The following is a 17,318-nucleotide window of genomic DNA, read 5'->3' as shown; positions in this document are numbered from 1 at the left end:
GATGTAGACTTTGTTTACCAATTTAAAATACTTTTTCACATTTTATGACTTTGTTCAAAATGAAACACAGTTTTCAGGGACACTAGATCCTTTTGTCGTGTCTTTCTTATATTCTTTTGACAACCTGCTCTAATTGTCTGACCTTCAAGGCCTCATGCTACAGGCCTCCTCCACCATGGCAATGACAAGATGTGATAAGGACTCTCTGCAGGGGGGAGTGACTCCTTTGCAGAGGAACAGGCTTTATCTGGGCTGCTCTTGAACCCAGAGGGATCTCTCTCTCTCTCTCTCTCTTTTTAAGACTTATTTATTATTTATCCATTTGTTTACTTTAATTTGACCAGAGAGAGACATGGGGGCAGGGTGAGAAAAGCAAGCCACCAGGCCTAGGACTCGAACCATGGTTGGCCATGTGGGAGTGTCCAGCACCTTACCCACTAGTCCCCCGAGGTGGGATCTCTTGGCAGGGCTCTGGGCATGATCTTTTTTCCCATGCCATCTCTGTACTAATGATAGTGATCTTTCTCAGTGAAAATACACCTCAAACCTTGTAATGGTTTCCCAGCGCCTTAAGGACAAAATCCAAATCCCATAATCCGGTCCACGACTTGTGGGGCTTCGCTGCCTTTCCAGGCTTTCCAGTCACTCTTCACCCATCTCTCTAGTCTTCTCCTCCTCACATCTTCTGCTGCTACCTCACAGATAACTTGCAGTTCTCCCATCTTGCAATGATGTCCCAAATTCCAGGACATGACTGGTCCTCCAGCTCTGTATCTAAATGCTACACGATCTGCTTACAATGATGTCCCAAATTCCAGGACATGACTGGCCCTCCAACTCTGTACCTAAATGCTACACGATCTGCTTGATGAAATCCCAGGCTTCCATTAAGACAGATTCAAAGAACACCTATGGCTTTTCTCCCTCCTCCTCCAACAGGTAGAATCAACTACTTGCCTTCACACCTTCATGTGCACCGTTGTACTAAAATCCTTTGTTATACTTAGATTAACTATTTGTTCTTCTCTACTGAGTCGGAATTTCCTTGAAATGAAAGACTGCTGGAGGAATTCTAGACGTGCATTGTTTATTGTTGTATTTCTAGTACACAGTCCATAGTAGGCATATAAAAGAAGGAAGGAAGGAGGAAGGAAGGAAGGAAGGAAAGAAGGGAGGGAGGGAGGAAGAAACAGACAGACATTGTAAATGAATGAGCAAATGCATGAATAGCCAAGAATCCCAGTGAGCATCGAGTCTTGAGGAATGCACATCTGGATTCTAAACAGTCAACCATAGATTTTATTGAGCCTTTAAATATTTTATACTAAATACCAGAGACTTGGCACTTCTTGGAATCTAAACCCACTTAAGGGGTGCCAGGAACACCTCCCAAAGAAAGTGGCATTGCACTGAGACCTGAAAAGAGAACACTAAACAAGGACAGGGAGGGAGACCTTTCAGGGGAAGGACGAGCAGGCACAAAGGTTTGGACATAAGAGTATTGTAGATGGTGTATTTGAGGAACTGAGCGATGTCTAGAATGGCTGGAGCTCCATGAGGAAAGGACAAATGACAAGCAATGAAGGTGGGGAGGCAGGTGGATCACGCAGAGCCTTGTTCCGACAGAAAAGTGAGGCATCATCCCATAGACTGGGCATACCTCCCTATCTGAACCTCATGGGGTTCTGACTTAGGCAGTCCCCAAGGTCTTGTCAAACAGGAAAACTGAAGGAGGAGGAGGAGGAGTATTTGTAGTCATAGTTAAAACTCTTTCAGAGGCTTTGGTTAAACTTTTAACATTTTTGAGAGAGAGAGTGTGTTGCTATAGGCCATGTGTACTTGCTAGAGAGACAGAGACAGAGACAGAAAGTGAGAAATCACCCCCCAGGAGGGTATGGCCACACCTAAATCCCTTCTTCACCATTCTCCTCTGAGGATTTTGGGCATGCACGCACGTATGCCTGGCATGAGTTTCAAGCTGCCAGGTTTGACACTCAAATCTTGATCAGCCACATGGGAGTTCAGCACCTTAACTACGATGCCATCTGCTGGCCCCAACTTTTAACATTTTTAACTTGTTAGTTTTATATAAATGTCTTTCACTTAATTTTTTTTCCCTTCTGATAATTAAAGAACATGCCTGTAACGGACATGCTGAGATGTTTTACTGGCCTTCTGCCAAAGCTCATTTTCCAATAAGCTTGCAAGGAGCCAATTCCATCTCAACGTTGACATTTTACTTTAAAAAGTCACTTAGAAGTGTCTCACTTTCTATCAAGCTATGAGGAAATTGAATTTAATAGTATTTTATATTTGTTCCATTTTTTTTGGGGGGGGAAGTAGGACTGTACCTAGGAGATAGAGACAGGGAGATATGGGGCAGAACTTCAGTCCTGTATCATCATTTTGAGTTTCCATCTTTTTTTTTCCTACTTCCCATAGGGTGCATGTACTTGCAAAGAAAGGCAGAGAAAGAGAGCGAGAGAAAGCATCCCCCAGAGGGGTGTGATCATGCTGCAACTCCTTTTCCTCCCATCTCCAGCCTGTTGAGATATCGGGCATGCATGTGCTCCATGTGTTTTCAAACTGTCAGGACCAGGACTCAGATCACAGTGAACAATGTGGATCCAGCTCCCTTACCCACTAGACTATAGGGCCAGCCCTCTACCTTTCTTTAACAGGGACAATTTCCCAAACGCAGCTTGAAATTATCCCTTTATAAGAATGCTAACAATAGGGGCCAGCGGGTGGGGTGGTGGTTAGGGCACTGAACACTCCCACATGGCTGACCATGGTTCAAGTCCCGGACCTGGTAGCTTCTTTCTCACTTTCCTTTTCTCTCACTGTGTGTTTCTCTCTGGTCAAATTAAAATAAATGAATGAGTAAATAAAATTAAATAAATAATTATTTTTTAAAAACGAATTCTAACAATAATAGCCAACACGTGTGCAATGCTCACTGCATGCCGAGTCCTATGCTCACACCCCGGGCACACCCACACTATGTATATTTAACCTAATCTAGTCCTCGTGATGACATGTTGAAGAATAGATTAATTATCATTTTCCCAATGAGAAAGATCAAGGCACACTTTCCTCACACATAAGTGTGAGGAAACTCCAGAGCTGCCACTCAGAAGGACATGGGACATAGCTCCTCTCTGGTATGCTTTTGCCTGGCATGAGTTTCAAGCTGCCAGGTTTGACACTCAAATCTTGATCAGCCACATGGGAGTTCAGCACCTTAACTACGATGCCATCTGCTGGCCCCAACTTTTAACATTTTTAACTTGTTAGTTTTATATAAATGTCTTTCACTTAATTTTTTTTCCCTTCTGATAATTAAAGAACATGCCTGTAACGGACATGCTGAGATGTTTTACTGGCCTTCTGCCAAAGCTCATTTTCCAATAAGCTTGCAAGGAGCCAATTCCATCTCAACGTTGACATTTTACTTTAAAAAGTCACTTAGAAGTGTCTCACTTTCTATCAAGCTATGAGGAAATTGAATTTAATAGTATTTTATATTTGTTCCATTTTTTTTGGGGGGGGGAGTAGGACTGTACCTAGGAGATAGAGACAGGGAGATATGGGGCAGAACTTCAGTCCTGTATCATCATTTTGAGTTTCCATCTTTTTTTTTCCTACTTCCCATAGGGTGCATGTACTTGCAAAGAAAGGCAGAGAAAGAGAGCGAGAGAAAGCATCCCCCAGAGGGGTGTGATCATGCTGCAACTCCTTTTCCTCCCATCTCCAGCCTGTTGAGATATCGGGCATGCATGTGCTCCATGTGTTTTCAAACTGTCAGGACCAGGACTCAGATCACAGTGAACAATGTGGATCCAGCTCCCTTACCCACTAGACTATAGGGCCAGCCCTCTACCTTTCTTTAACAGGGACAATTTCCCAAACGCAGCTTGAAATTATCCCTTTATAAGAATGCTAACAATAGGGGCCAGCGGGTGGGGTGGTGGTTAGGGCACTGAACACTCCCACATGGCTGACCATGGTTCAAGTCCCGGACCTGGTAGCTTCTTTCTCACTTTCCTTTTCTCTCACTGTGTGTTTCTCTCTGGTCAAATTAAAATAAATGAATGAGTAAATAAAATTAAATAAATAAGTATTTTTTAAAAACGAATTCTAACAATAATAGCCAACACGTGTGCAATGCTCACTGCATGCCGAGTCCTATGCTCACACCCCGGGCACACCCACACTATGTATATTTAACCTAATCTAGTCCTCGTGATGACATGTTGAAGAATAGATTAATTATCATTTTCCCAATGAGAAAGATCAAGGCACACTTTCCTCACACATAAGTGTGAGGAAACTCCAGAGCTGCCACTCAGAAGGACATGGGACATAGCTCCTCTCTGGTATGCTTTGTGGTCCACTCAGTCACCTCACTCTCGATCCCTTTCTCAACTTCTGACCCGTACAGACATTGTTTGCAGAGATGCATCACTGAGCCCTCCCAGTGCTGCTACAAGAGCTGCAGAATAACCTGTTACTACAGAACAATCCCTCCCAGAAGGGAAGTCGAATGTGTTCCTACTAATAGTTGCTCCCAGGTCATTATTGTGATATGACACTGTGTCCCTGCAGGGAAACTGACAAACACGGAGAAAGGGAAAGGTAAAAGAAACAATCCCTTCTCCAGAGAAATTCTCTCCTCTGGCATATCTCCCCAAAATAGTGCTGTGAGTTAAAGAAATCAAAACAATCTAGCAAAGCACAGAAACGGTGAATGGGACCATGAAACGGCAGGCCGGGTAAGGTGGGCTCTGATGTTGCAGGGGTGAAGAGGCCTGTGGGTGATCGAGGTGAGCTCAGACTTGAGCTTGGCCTGTGTCAGCTGTTTACTCTGGTCCCCAGCGTGGCTTCTAACCCCTTAGTTTTGAAATAGGGTTCATTCACCAGAGAGAGACAGAGGGAATGTAAGGAAGCAAGCCATCAGGTTTGGGACTTGAACCACAGTCCTCCATGCAGGAGTCCAGTGCCTTAATGACTATGACACCTGCTGGATGAAATAGGGTTAATAATTGTACCTCCCAGTGATTCTCTACCGATGAATTAAGATGCAGGGACAAGTGCTTCGCTCAGAGTGTGAGCCATCGTTGGTGCCCACCATGTGGTAGCTGTAAGCCAGGCTGGGAGCTGAGATAAGGTTGGCCAGGCAGCATTCACCCTCTCTTGTTATTTTTCTAGGAAGAAGAAGTTCAGGAGCTGCCTCTGGGAGGGATCTGGGACCTATCTGTCTTTTGTGATATGCTTTGTGGTCTACTCAGTCGACTCATTCTCAATTCCCGTCTCAATTTTTATTTTACACAGCAACGGCCACCATACCCCCATCCCCGCCCAGCCATAATGCGCAAACAAAAGCTCCGGAATCTGCTGTTACTATAAGCCATGCCCACCCAGGAGGAGAAAGAGGTTTGTTTTTTTTCTTTTCTCTTCTCTTTTCTTTTCCTTTCTTTTCTCTTTCCTTTCCTTTTTTTATTTTCTTTCTTCTTTCTTTCCTTCCTTCCTTCTTTCCTTCCCTCCCTCCCTCCCTTCTTCCTTCCTTCCTTTCTGAACAAGAGATTTTAGCTATAGGGCATGTGCACTCTCTGGAGAGACAGAGAGAGACAGAAAATGAGAAATCACCCCCCCTCCCCCCAGGGGGAATGGCAACACCAAAGTCCCTTCTCCTCCATTCTCCTCTGAGAATCTTGGCCATGCATGCAAAGTACCCGGCGTGAGTTTCAAGTCACCAGGTCTGAGATTCAAACCACAGTCAGCCATGTGCAAGTCCAGTGCCTTAAATATTATGCTACCTGCTAGCCCCAGATTGTTCCTATTTGAAATTGTTGCTCTGATGACCTCATTGTGATGCAAATCTACATACAAATGTTGGTTGAAAGTAGAACAAGAGAGAGTCTAAGTGCCCATGTGCAGTCTATCCTCACAGAAACCTGAAGAGAGAGGTACCATCTTCCTCGTTTTCCCCACGAGAATGCCATAGCATAGAGAAATTAAGCGACTTGTCCAAGGCACACAACTGGGACGAGGTATACCCATGACTGAAACCCCATCCGTTTTACTCCAAAGTTTGTATACAAACCAAGGCTATTGATGGTCACAAGGAAAGAGAAGGAAGCCCCAATTATTCCTTGTTCAGAACTCCCAAAGAAGGATAAATGTAACTGACTCCTTGGCCACAACATACAACATAGTGGAATATATGCTGTTTGTGGGAATTAAATTCCAGAAAAGTATATGGCTCTGGTAGTTAGTGGGCTTCGTGATTTGAAATGGTTCATGGACAACAGAGCGAGGAAATCTAAGATGTGGACAGACAGGAACAGGCGGAACTTTAAGCCAACCATGCTAGAAACGTCTACAGACAGGGAACTAGGGGGAAAAAGCACCAATGGGCTACAGACCGGGAACTAGGGGGGAAAAGCACCAATGGGTTACAATAAAGTTCTGGATTCAGATTGACTGTGGTATAAATCTGGAAACCGATAGCCATATGACCCTTTCTGGTTAGACCGGAGTCTGTGTGGAATAATGGCTCAACATGTGTTTTTTCTCATTGTGATTTTGCCTTTCTAAAAATTCCATGAGTGAGAGAGACAGCGAGAGAAAGAAGCTGAGAGAGTGAGAGACCCCAATAACATATTGACACTGCAATCCCACCCCAGCCTCAGCCAGCCCCAGATCATGGGCATGTGTGTGCCCACTGTACCCAGGGAGGTCTCTAGACATGAACCTGGAACCTTCCCAGGTAAGTCAGCCTCTCAGATGGTCACATTTTACCACTGTGCCACCACCCAGCCCCCATTTTAATATTTTTTACAGGGCCAGCTGGTGGTATGGTGGGTAAGGCAGCTGAATCCCACATAGCTGACTGCAAAGTTCAAGTCTCAAACCTAGAACTTTGAAAAACACACCAAGTGTGTGTGTGTTTGCAGGCCCAGAATCCCAACGGGAGAGTGGAGAAGAAGGGACTGTGTCATGGTCACCCCTCTAGAGAGCAATGGCTCACTTTCTCTCGCTCTCTCTCTCTCTGCCTCTTTCTGCATGGGTGCCCTAAAACAAACAAACAAATAACAAAAAGCCCTACTTCTTGTGGAACTCAAAAAGTGATTTTTTTCAATACTCTCTCCTGTCTCTTCCCTCAATGAAAAGATTTGCTAATTTCTCACCTATGAATATTTCTTGGGTAGTTATGTACGTAGCTATTTGAATTACTAATGGTAGGCTGATATATTTCCTCGTAAATTCACTAGCTAAATATTGAAAGTTGATCAAGAATACAAAACATAGTTAAGAAGCAATCTATTTCTAAAAAAATATAATTAAGCATGCTTCATTTATTCTCACTTTCTAAATTTATTTTGAAATTTTTTTCTCCTTAGAACCAAGAAAACAAATTGACCACATCTTCTCAGAACCAGGTATGTTAATGGCCACGCCACAACCCTTTCTCCTCCATTCCCCTGGGATCTTGGGCACACACACACACACACACACACACATGATTTTCAAGCCACCAGGTCTGGGGCTCAAACCATGGTCAGTCATGTGGGAGCCCAGCAACATTACCACTACACCATCTGCTGACCCCACTATTCTATTTCTAACCCTCCCTCACACTTGATCTGTGTCTATACCTCACACGGGAAAAAACAGTCTACAGAAGTCAGAACTATCTCTCGAAATAAAGCTAAGTGGAGGAGAAGGCTAGGCAATACCAGGGAGAGGAAAAGCTACTTTGTAAACAAAGCTACTTTAACTTTTGGAACAAAAAAAATTTAACAACAGAGCTTTGGAATATAAAGCAACCAAATAAATGTGCCATTGTACCCTTATGTCTAGGCTTCAGTTCTCTTTACTTCGTTTGAAAGCACTACAGAAAGGCCATGAAGATGGAGGGCATCCGTGATGTAGATTTAGGTTGTTTCATTTCCAATATGTGGAAAATTTGCAAAGTATTTTTCTTGGCTATATTGGCATTATTCATAAGGATCTTGCGAAAGGAAAACAAGTATAGAATATAGAGGACCACAATTATAGCTGTAATTCCACTTTACTTTTTAGAGGTTTTTACCTTAGGGCACATGTGCTCATTGAAGAAAGAGACAGTCAGTAAGTGAGAAAGTGAGAAACAGGTCTCCTCCCCACCCCGGGGAGGATGGCCATGCTACAATCCCTTCTCTTCCTAGGATCTTGGGCACATACACACACTCGCACCCAACGTGACTTTCAAGCTACCAGATCCATACTCGAACCACGGTTGACCATGTAGGAATCCAATGACGTAACCACTAGGCTATCTGCTGGTCCCTTATAATTCCACTTTTAACTGGTTGTCTGATCTAGTCTAGTAACTTCATCTCATTAGACTTCTGTTTCTCATTCATAAACTATACCAGTTTCCTTCCAAACTTAGGATTCCGTGATCCATCCAAAACACCTTTTACACTATCATTTTCTCTGATAATGTTCCAAATATGAAAAAGTTGGTGGTTTTCCCCATCTCGGGTAGAATGCCTACTGAGCTGTTATCTATAATGATGTCTGTAAAGAGCACTGGACTTGGGATCAGAACCATCAGTTCTCACGTCTGTCACTGACTAGCTGTGTGACCTTAGACATCACTCCAAGTTTGCTTCCCATCAGGTTATTGTGAAAAACTTAATTTTTGAAAAGATAACATGTACCTAAATGTATAGGGTTGTTGGAAAAATCATGATGCATTTTTTTCTATGAAAAATGTGTCATGATGACCACCCAATATAATAATGTATTTTCTCTACAAAGACAGGTGATATTACTCTTCCTTGACCTGTTTGACTTTTTCAATTGGTATGTGAAAGTTCATTTCATAGTTTTATAATGTTTCTGCTCTGTTTTCTTCCTCCCATAGTGATAATAGGCATTGTTTTTGCGGCGATGGCTGGTATCATTGGAACTATCCTGTTAATTTCTTATGGTATTAGCAGACTGAGAAAGGTGAGAATTCAGTTTTTAATTTAGCTTTAAGCACTAGTAAGAATAATTCTAGGAGAGTTTATACCTATGAGTTCAATTAAACTCGAAGAGAAACAAAACCGCATAAAACTCCAACTTTTTCAACTGGACACAGAGAAGTTACTAATGTACTCTACCAGAGAATTTTCTTATTTTTACATTTGTCCAATTTAAGGGAACACCTCAAATATAAATCTATTCTTCATTTTCCCAGTAAATGATCCCCTCAAAGTTTTTTTTTTTAAGAGGTTTTTGCTATAGCACATGTGTGCTTGCCAAAAAGACAAGAGAGAGAAACAGAGAGACAGAAAGTGAGAAATCACCCCCTCCTCAGGGGGGATGGTCATACTGCAATCCCTTCTCCTCCATTCTCCCATCTTGGGCATGCACGCACCTGCACCTGGTGTGAATTTAAGCCACCAGGTCTGGGTCTCGAACCGCAGTGGACTACATGGGAGTTCAGCGACATAGCCATTATGCCAACTGCTAGACCCAGTCCCCAAAGTTTTCATCTAGCATGGTTCCGTGTATTTTCATGACAAAGATGAAATAGTCAAATTTCTACTTACGGTATTCACTTGAATTTATTCTAAAAATATTTAAAATAATAAGCTATATTTATATATGTTTAAATACGTGTTTTTTCCATTCCTGTAGTTCCTGAAAGAAATTTCTCAGATTCCACCTATTAAGTTTCAATGGCAGTACTTGTTTTAATCACTAAGGATATTTTAAAGTCCATGTATGATATAGCTTTCCAAAGCATAAAACCTTTCCTATAACCTTTTATCTATGATATTTAAGACATAGCCTTTGTGTGTATTTTTATGAATTGCCACTGAAACAAGCACCCTAGATCTTAAATATCTAGTCACATAAGATTGGTGCAATGTTTTCATTCATCTGTATTCTTTGTCTCCTTTTGTGATCACCAGACCATGATCACTAAATGTAATCTTTTTAAAAGGCTCATTTAGAGGGGTAACAATACCACCATGAAGGGGCCATAATAAAAATGATAGTAAGTCTACATTAAATTGCTTTGTGTTTATATCTCTTCACTTCTGTTATCATCTAATTCTATGATTGTCATTCTGTACACGTGTCTCTTCCTTAGATAATACACTGTTAATAAAAGTAAAGTAACTGAGATTGCGTGCTATTGTACAAGACATTTTATAAGAACTTGAGTATGGTATGACTTCTCTTGTCTAAAGTTTAAATATTGGAGAAAAAGCACCTCCTTGTACTGGGCCTATCTGGCCAACCAAGGTGTCTATTCTCTTGGTTGATGTTCAAAAACCTAAAAAAAAAAAGTTCATGAATTACTTTGCTGGCAAAGTTCAGAGAATTCCCTCTATGTCTAAAAACGGAATTTAGTCAATGTGACTAAAATATCATACACTCTTTGTAGTTCCATTTTCACTATTCGTTAGAGCAAGTGCATAACCTAGTCAGCATTCAGGATTAGTTCACTGATTAAAATACCAAATACTGTTTAGAAATACAAGTTTAAGTCAATGTTTCTTATTAAACAAACAAACAAAACTCAACAAAGTGAACTTTAACCAAAATAAAAAAAAATTAGAAAAGAGCAATTTTAATCCAAGGCATTTTAATGTTTAATGTCTTAAGTTTAGAAAAGTGTGGTATTCATATCTTTCTGGTTTTTATTCATAGAAAAGTTCATTTGATGTCCAAACTTCCTTCTCACAGGATAAAAATGTGCCTCTAAGTTCCGTTGAAACAGGAAATGCAGGTTGGTGTCAATATTCCTACTGCTTTATGTCTTTGGGGAAGGGACCTAAGTTAGTGACTTACTTCTTTCTGAGTTGAAGGAGGAGGAAACCCATTTGATTTAATTTATATTCCATTTCATCAATGCTACTTCCATAAGACTGACTTATTTTTTCCAACGTGAGCTCTTTCTGTAGTTAGACATAGTTAGAAGAGTGGATTTTGAATGTGCACAACACAAAGGAATGATAAATGTTGCAGATGGCGGAGAGATTTATTGTCCTGATTTGATCATTACATAACAAAACATGATTTGAATAATGATACTATATCCCATAAATATGTACAACTATTATATATTAATTTAAAAATTACAACTAAGATGAAGATAAGACACAGGCCTGCCAGGTGACATGGTGGTTACGGCAGCTGGATCCCATGTGGCCAACTGAGCAGTTTGAGTCCTGGAACAGACAGCTTGAAAAACATGCCTAGGGCGTATTCCCAAAATCCTGAGAGAAAGGAGGAGAAGGAATTATGGAGTGATCACCCCCAGTGAGGAGTGATTTCTCACTTTCCCTCTCTCTCTGTCTCTCTGGTAAACAACATGCACCTCCAAGTTCAATAGCCCCAGCTCTGGAACCAGACCTGTGTAACCTATAACTTCATAGTAATCAGAAAGAAATTTAGCAATAGGTTTCCATGCAGCTTTCTCATTGAAAACAATAACAAAAGTTACACTGAAAGAACTACAGACTGGAGAGTTCCCTAAATTCGAACACATGTATGTAATTTAATGCACTTGTTGTTTACTGCCTTCTACTATATTATATTCGGCTCTATACAGGTCTGAAGTTAGCTTCTCATGTCCGTGGAAACTAGGAGCAATGCACCTTTATTTATTTATTTATTTATTTATTTATTGGAGAGGGTTTTTTTGGCTATAGGGCATGTACACTCACTAGAAACAGAGAGACAGAAAGTGAGAAATCACCCCACGAGGGGATGGCCACGCTGCAATCCCTTCTCCCTTCTCCTCTCAGGATCTTGAGCACACACGCACATGCACCTGGCATGAGTTTAAGCCACCAGGTCTGGGACTCAAACCGCGGTCCGCTACATGGGAGTCCAATGACATAGCCATTACGCCAACTGCTGGTCCTGAGAGCACCTATATTTGTTCCTTACCTAAGGCTTTTAGAGTTTCAAAAAAAAAAAATTCTGTTATCTTGTTTTACATAAAACTCCAGTCGAGCTAATCCTTTCATTTCCTATTAATTACATTCAAGGACAACTCTGTAAGAATGTAGAATCCTAAAAATGATTTGTGCATTCTTTTCCTGTTGTATTTAAATTTAACTGTCTCATACTACTTGGTTTGTTTGTTTTTCCCCTATAATCCTTCTTCAGAATAATAATCTATGAGAAACAACTCACCAAGCCAAATTTTGAAATAATTCAAAGAAGACAGAAGACTTCAGTCAAGTGGAAGAAGAGCATGTGAATTGGACACTAATAAATCACAGACCTGCTGATGTTGTACAATTTGGGGATGCAAATCTCATCGTGATGGATTCCAGAGACACAACCATGGAAAACCAATTTCTGCTCATTCATATTTCAGGATAAGGAACAAATATTTCCTTACATGCTAACTTTCATGTTTGTGTAATTTTTATAATTAATTGATTAAAAATTCTGATCCAAAATATCTGTTGAATTCATCTGCTGTTTCTCAAGACTGACTTCTATTGTATTTCTATGATGGTGCTGTCAAATGAAGGTTTGTAACAACTAAATGAAACCAAAGTTCTCTTCTCTTCAAAACTTCTGGGTCTGTTTTTATTGTTTTAAATAAATTAAGGGAATATTGAAGTCCTACATTCATTTCCTTCATTGCCGAATGGGAAATGTATGGTGTTACAGTAATGCTATTTTCTTCACATTAATAAAACTTGGAAATTATATATATTTTTTATTTATATATAATGATACCCCCATTTATTATTTAATGTGTCAATTGTCACAAAAGCTCTTTTCCCATTAAAATGTGAGATGATTCATATACAAAAATGGTCCTTTAAAAATAATTTGTCTGAAAGTGGGGCACTTCCTCCTTCAGGGAGCTGACTGAGCCATAAATGTCTAAAAAGAAATTTATTGAAGTAGTTAGGGTATCCTGCGAAAGAAAATAATTAATAACCTTTCTATGCAAAACAAACTGAATGCAAAAAAAAATGTGTATACTTGACATGTAGGTCAAAAATATTTTAATAGTCATTCTGTATTCTTAAATTTTTAATCAGTCTGTTTCTCTTATTCACAAAATGTTGGAAATTGCTTCAAATTAGCTAACAAAAATTTCTAGATGTCAGAGATAAGAGTTTTGTGGCTAGATGGCTACTATGTACACTTAAAACTTAAAAAATACATAAAAACAAGAAAGGCTTTTCTGCAATCATGCACTTCTATATTTTAAAAATCCATATGGCTTTTCATTGTGGTGTGATAATTAAGTAAATAATTATATGTACATACTCAAGCCTGGCATCCTAAATTTATTTTTTAATAAATTAAACATTTAAATCTTACCCTAATTTTATTTTTCTTTCTCAGGATACTTTTTTAGGAGTAAGAGGTTTTTGTTTGTTTTCTTCCTGTAAATTGGCTATTTAAAATACAGAATGAAAAGATGAAGAGGACATTTCTGTTGGTATATTTTAAAAAGTCATTTTCAGAGCATTATTAGTGGGTTATTGGAAAAGTCATGACACATTTTTGCGTAGAAAAATACATCACAACTTTTACAGTACCCAATAGTTTAATCCAATGAATGACTCAAGTGCCAAGGTAATTTCAAATGCATTTTTTTGCAATACAAGTAAAATGTTGAAACAAGAGGAAACATGAGACTAACCTTGTCTCTAAAGTAATTTACAAGTCAAAAAATAAATAAGAGATCAGAAAGATTATGCCATCTCACCCAGAGCTATAGACTTTAGAGAATAAAGTACAAATTGCTTTACCCTCCTTGAACTTTTCCAGACAACTTCTCTGTATGTCTATTTATGGGCTTTTCACATTGAAATTTGGTGTTTACAGGAAGAAATGACCTTTGCTCTCTTCCAATTTTTTGTAATGAAATCAGCAAAAAGTTGTAATAAAGAAAACTTTCCTGTAAAGACACCCTGGCCCCATGGATAGTTTGCCTTGAATTTTCTAAAATTGGGAGCTGACATGGGAGGGGGTGGTGAAACAAATTAGAAACTTTTATTCTTCTGCCCTGGGTGTGTCTTTAACAAAGATGTGCCAAAGGGTCTAAACTAGGGAGAAAGCAAATGGAAAAAGGTAAGGAGCACAGTGAAGACAGAATTTGGGCCACCTCAGGGTATTTCAGTGATATTAATATGTAGTAACTGAGGTCTAGCCTTCAGTTTATTCTAAGTATTTCTCCTATCAAATGAAGCAAATTTTTCATAAGAAACTTCTAAAAAAATATCCTAAGAAAAGAATTAATGACCTTTGCTTGCCAAAAAAAAACTTAAAAAAGAATGCAACAAAATGTATAAACTTGACAAGCAGGTCAAAAATACTAAGGACCAGCAGATGATGTAATGGTGATGTTGCTGGATTTCTACATAATCGACCACAGTTTGAGTCCTGTACCCAGCAGTTTAAAACACACTGGGTGTGTATGCGTGTGTGTCCAAATCCTGAAAGGAGAATGGAGGAGAAGGGATTGCAACATGGCCACACCTCTGAGTAGAGATTTCTGGCTTCTTGTCTCTTTCTGCCTCTGGTGAGCACATGTGCCCTATAGCAAAAATTTCAAAAAAAAAAAAAAAAAGAATATTTTAGTAGGTCACATTTTGTTCTCAATGTCATCCAAGTAAAAATAAAAAGTTCTATCCAACATCACATACATGGGTCTGTTACTGTGTCATACCAGTTCTAAGGTGTGTGTGTCCTTGGCTCTATTTAGCCAGAATATAGGCCCTGGCAACTGCCAAACCATGTTCAGTTTCTAGGTTTAAACATGTTATCCGCATCCTCACAGCACCTGAACGTATTCTGTTGTGTTATGATGATCTGAATTCCGTCTCCCACGCAACTCTAATCCATTCAGAACAAGCACTTTAATTCATTTCTGTAACTCCTGCGAGGCTTTACAATTTTCCTCTCCACTTCGTGAAGCCTTTCTTAATATTTAAAATGGCATTCATTATATATGGTGACATCATGAAGGTTTAATCTGGCATGTTATGGAAAGAGATGCAACTTTGGAATCAGATTTTGTACTCTCACTGTTTACTCATGTACCTTTCATTTCCTCAGATGAAATATGAAGATGGAAATAACTGCTCTGCAGAAATGTCATGAGATTTCGATGAAATGGGGTCTGTGGGTGACAGGCACTGCAGGTGTTTGAGAAATGTCTGTCATCTGAGACAAATTGTTCCTTCTTACTATCACTGAAGCAGCATAGAGTTCTACAGTTAATTCATTTTAAATATCCTGTAGAAATATTTGGCCTTTGAAGGCTGATCTTAGATTTCTTTTTGTCAGCTCATTTTTATTGTGCAGGATAGAACAAATAATACTATTTACTTTTTGTCACTGGTCTATTATAATACGCTCTCACTGGTTACATATACAGAAAGAAATCAGTTGCCTTTTAACTTTAGCTCTTAGTAGCTTTAAACTGCTACTTGACATTAAACTGAAAAATAAGTTTTGTTTTGATAACAATAGGTTTAGAAAAATTTGATTTTTGGGAAAAGAAAATAATCTCTTGATTTTGATTGTTATTTTTTTTATGTATATCTAGCACAATGACTCACTGTGGGCATTTGGAATTAAAAAATATCCTTGCCTCTATAGTCAGATCTGCCTTCTTTTCATGCTTAGAGAATTAGTTGAAAAGCACATGAAGATTGGGGTTTCATGAAAGACATTCTTGTCATTTGTACTAACCAACTGAGAATGGAACTTGTACAGATTAAGTATTGTGTAACTCTTATATTTTTGGAGAGGTTTTTGCTATAGGGCACGTGTGCTAGCCAGAAAGACAGAGAGAGATAGAGAGATAGAAAGTGAGAAATCAACCCCTAGAGGGGATGACCACGCCGCGGTCCCTTCTCCTCCATTCTCCTCTTGGGATCTTGGGCACACACGCACATGTGCCTGGCGTGAGTTCAAGCCACGAGGTCAGGGACTCAAATCATGGTTGACTACATGGGAGTCCAGTGACATAGCAATTACACCAACTGCTGGTCCAAAGTATTGTGTGACTCTTACGTATGAGCTACAATAAATATAATTATTCAGCAAAATTTTCTTCAAAGTAACAATATCCAACTATTTCTTGGATATTGAACATTTTAACCAACAGAGGTGTAACTTTTCATTTCTGAATCACGGCTTCTATTGACTTTTAACCTCAGATAAAATTTGAGCACTACACAAAATATTCTCCAGAAATTTCTGTAGTACCAGGTCCTCTCTGAATTCATAGACTTTCCTAAATTGTCTCTTCTCCTTAAGTGACCTGGTTGTGATGCTAACAATTGATTTGTTTCGTTGTGTTGACTGCGTAAATGTAGACATTGGCATCATATGTCTTGAATTTTTAAGGTCTTCGTAGAAACAAGGCTAAATTTTTTCTTTTTCTTTTTAAATTATTTACCGTAACACCACAGTACAAGTTTGTATTCAATACATATTTTATCATTTGGGTTTGTTTTAAACACAAATATGGGTAAAATTTATTGAGTTCTTACCACATGCCAGACATTGCTTTAAATACTTTGATCTTCACAAAACTCCTTGAGGTAAGTACGATTTTATTCTTCTATTAAAATAAGGAAATTAATGTACAGAGAGATTAAATGACTTTCCCAATGTAATTTAAAATCAATATGGTAGAATTAGGTTTGAATCCAGAAAATGAGCAAACTAGAGTTTATTCTCTTAACTATAATATTGTGCAAAACTAGGATTTTTGCTTCTGGCTATAGTGAGTAGTGTACTTTGGAATCACTTCCTCTAGGAATGATAAACAAAATGTTTATTTTAATCTGATTCAAGGCATCAGAGAACTATCTAGACAGTGAAGACTTGAGAGTTCATGATCCCAAAGAGAAGGGAAGCTCTGAAACATGAGAAGTGTGTTCCACACCACACACTCCCTCCATTCATTTGCCAATTCCAAAGCAGGAAGTGAGAGACGAAGAAGTTAAGAGTAATTTGTGGTCATCTCATGGGGTTGGAGATACTGGGAACAGCATCCATCAAAGAAGGCCTTGTTGAACACCATCGAAGGACCAGAGTGACTCCATTTTTACGGGACAACTCCATTTTGTTTAACCCACCTTACTGAGAATCGGCGCCATTTCAAAGAGGTGAGCCAATCATGCAGGAGAAGGTCATAAGACCATCACCCCACTGGGGCTGACCAATGAGAAAAACAAAAGAAATACCAGAGACTTGAAGTAACTTTCTTGCCCAGCTTAACAGTCTAACAGCCAATCAATAAAAGACAACTATGCTTCTTGAAATCC

General features: G+C 39.4%; 1 protein-coding gene across 2 annotated transcripts in view; it reads left to right on the top strand.

The window, feature by feature from the left end:
* The window catches only part of GYPA (glycophorin A (MNS blood group)), a 29,434-nt gene extending 16,438 nt beyond the window's left edge, over positions 1 to 12,996 (top strand). Inside the window, exons 3-7 of one of the 2 annotated variants that reach the window (XM_027768670.1) lie at positions 5,335 to 5,436; positions 7,407 to 7,445; positions 8,918 to 9,003; positions 10,738 to 10,780; positions 12,169 to 12,996. In XM_027768670.1, coding sequence (XP_027624471.1) covers positions 5,335 to 5,436; positions 7,407 to 7,445; positions 8,918 to 9,003; positions 10,738 to 10,780; positions 12,169 to 12,173 — 275 coding nt within the window. In that variant the 3' untranslated portion in view covers positions 12,174 to 12,996. Of the gene's footprint in view, positions 1 to 5,334; positions 5,437 to 7,406; positions 7,446 to 8,917; positions 9,004 to 10,701; positions 10,781 to 12,168 lie in introns of both variants that reach the window. The other variant, XM_027768669.1, reaches the window with a different exon arrangement.
* The last annotated feature ends 4,322 nt before the right edge of the window (positions 12,997 to 17,318 follow it).

This window comes from Tupaia chinensis, unplaced genomic scaffold, assembly GCF_000334495.1.
Source record: "Tupaia chinensis unplaced genomic scaffold, TupChi_1.0 Scaffold147069_1, whole genome shotgun sequence".
Classification (NCBI taxonomy): domain Eukaryota; kingdom Metazoa; phylum Chordata; class Mammalia; order Scandentia; family Tupaiidae; genus Tupaia; species Tupaia belangeri.
The sequence above is the reverse complement of the archived record's forward strand: the minus strand, read 5'-3'. Positions and strand labels throughout refer to the sequence as shown.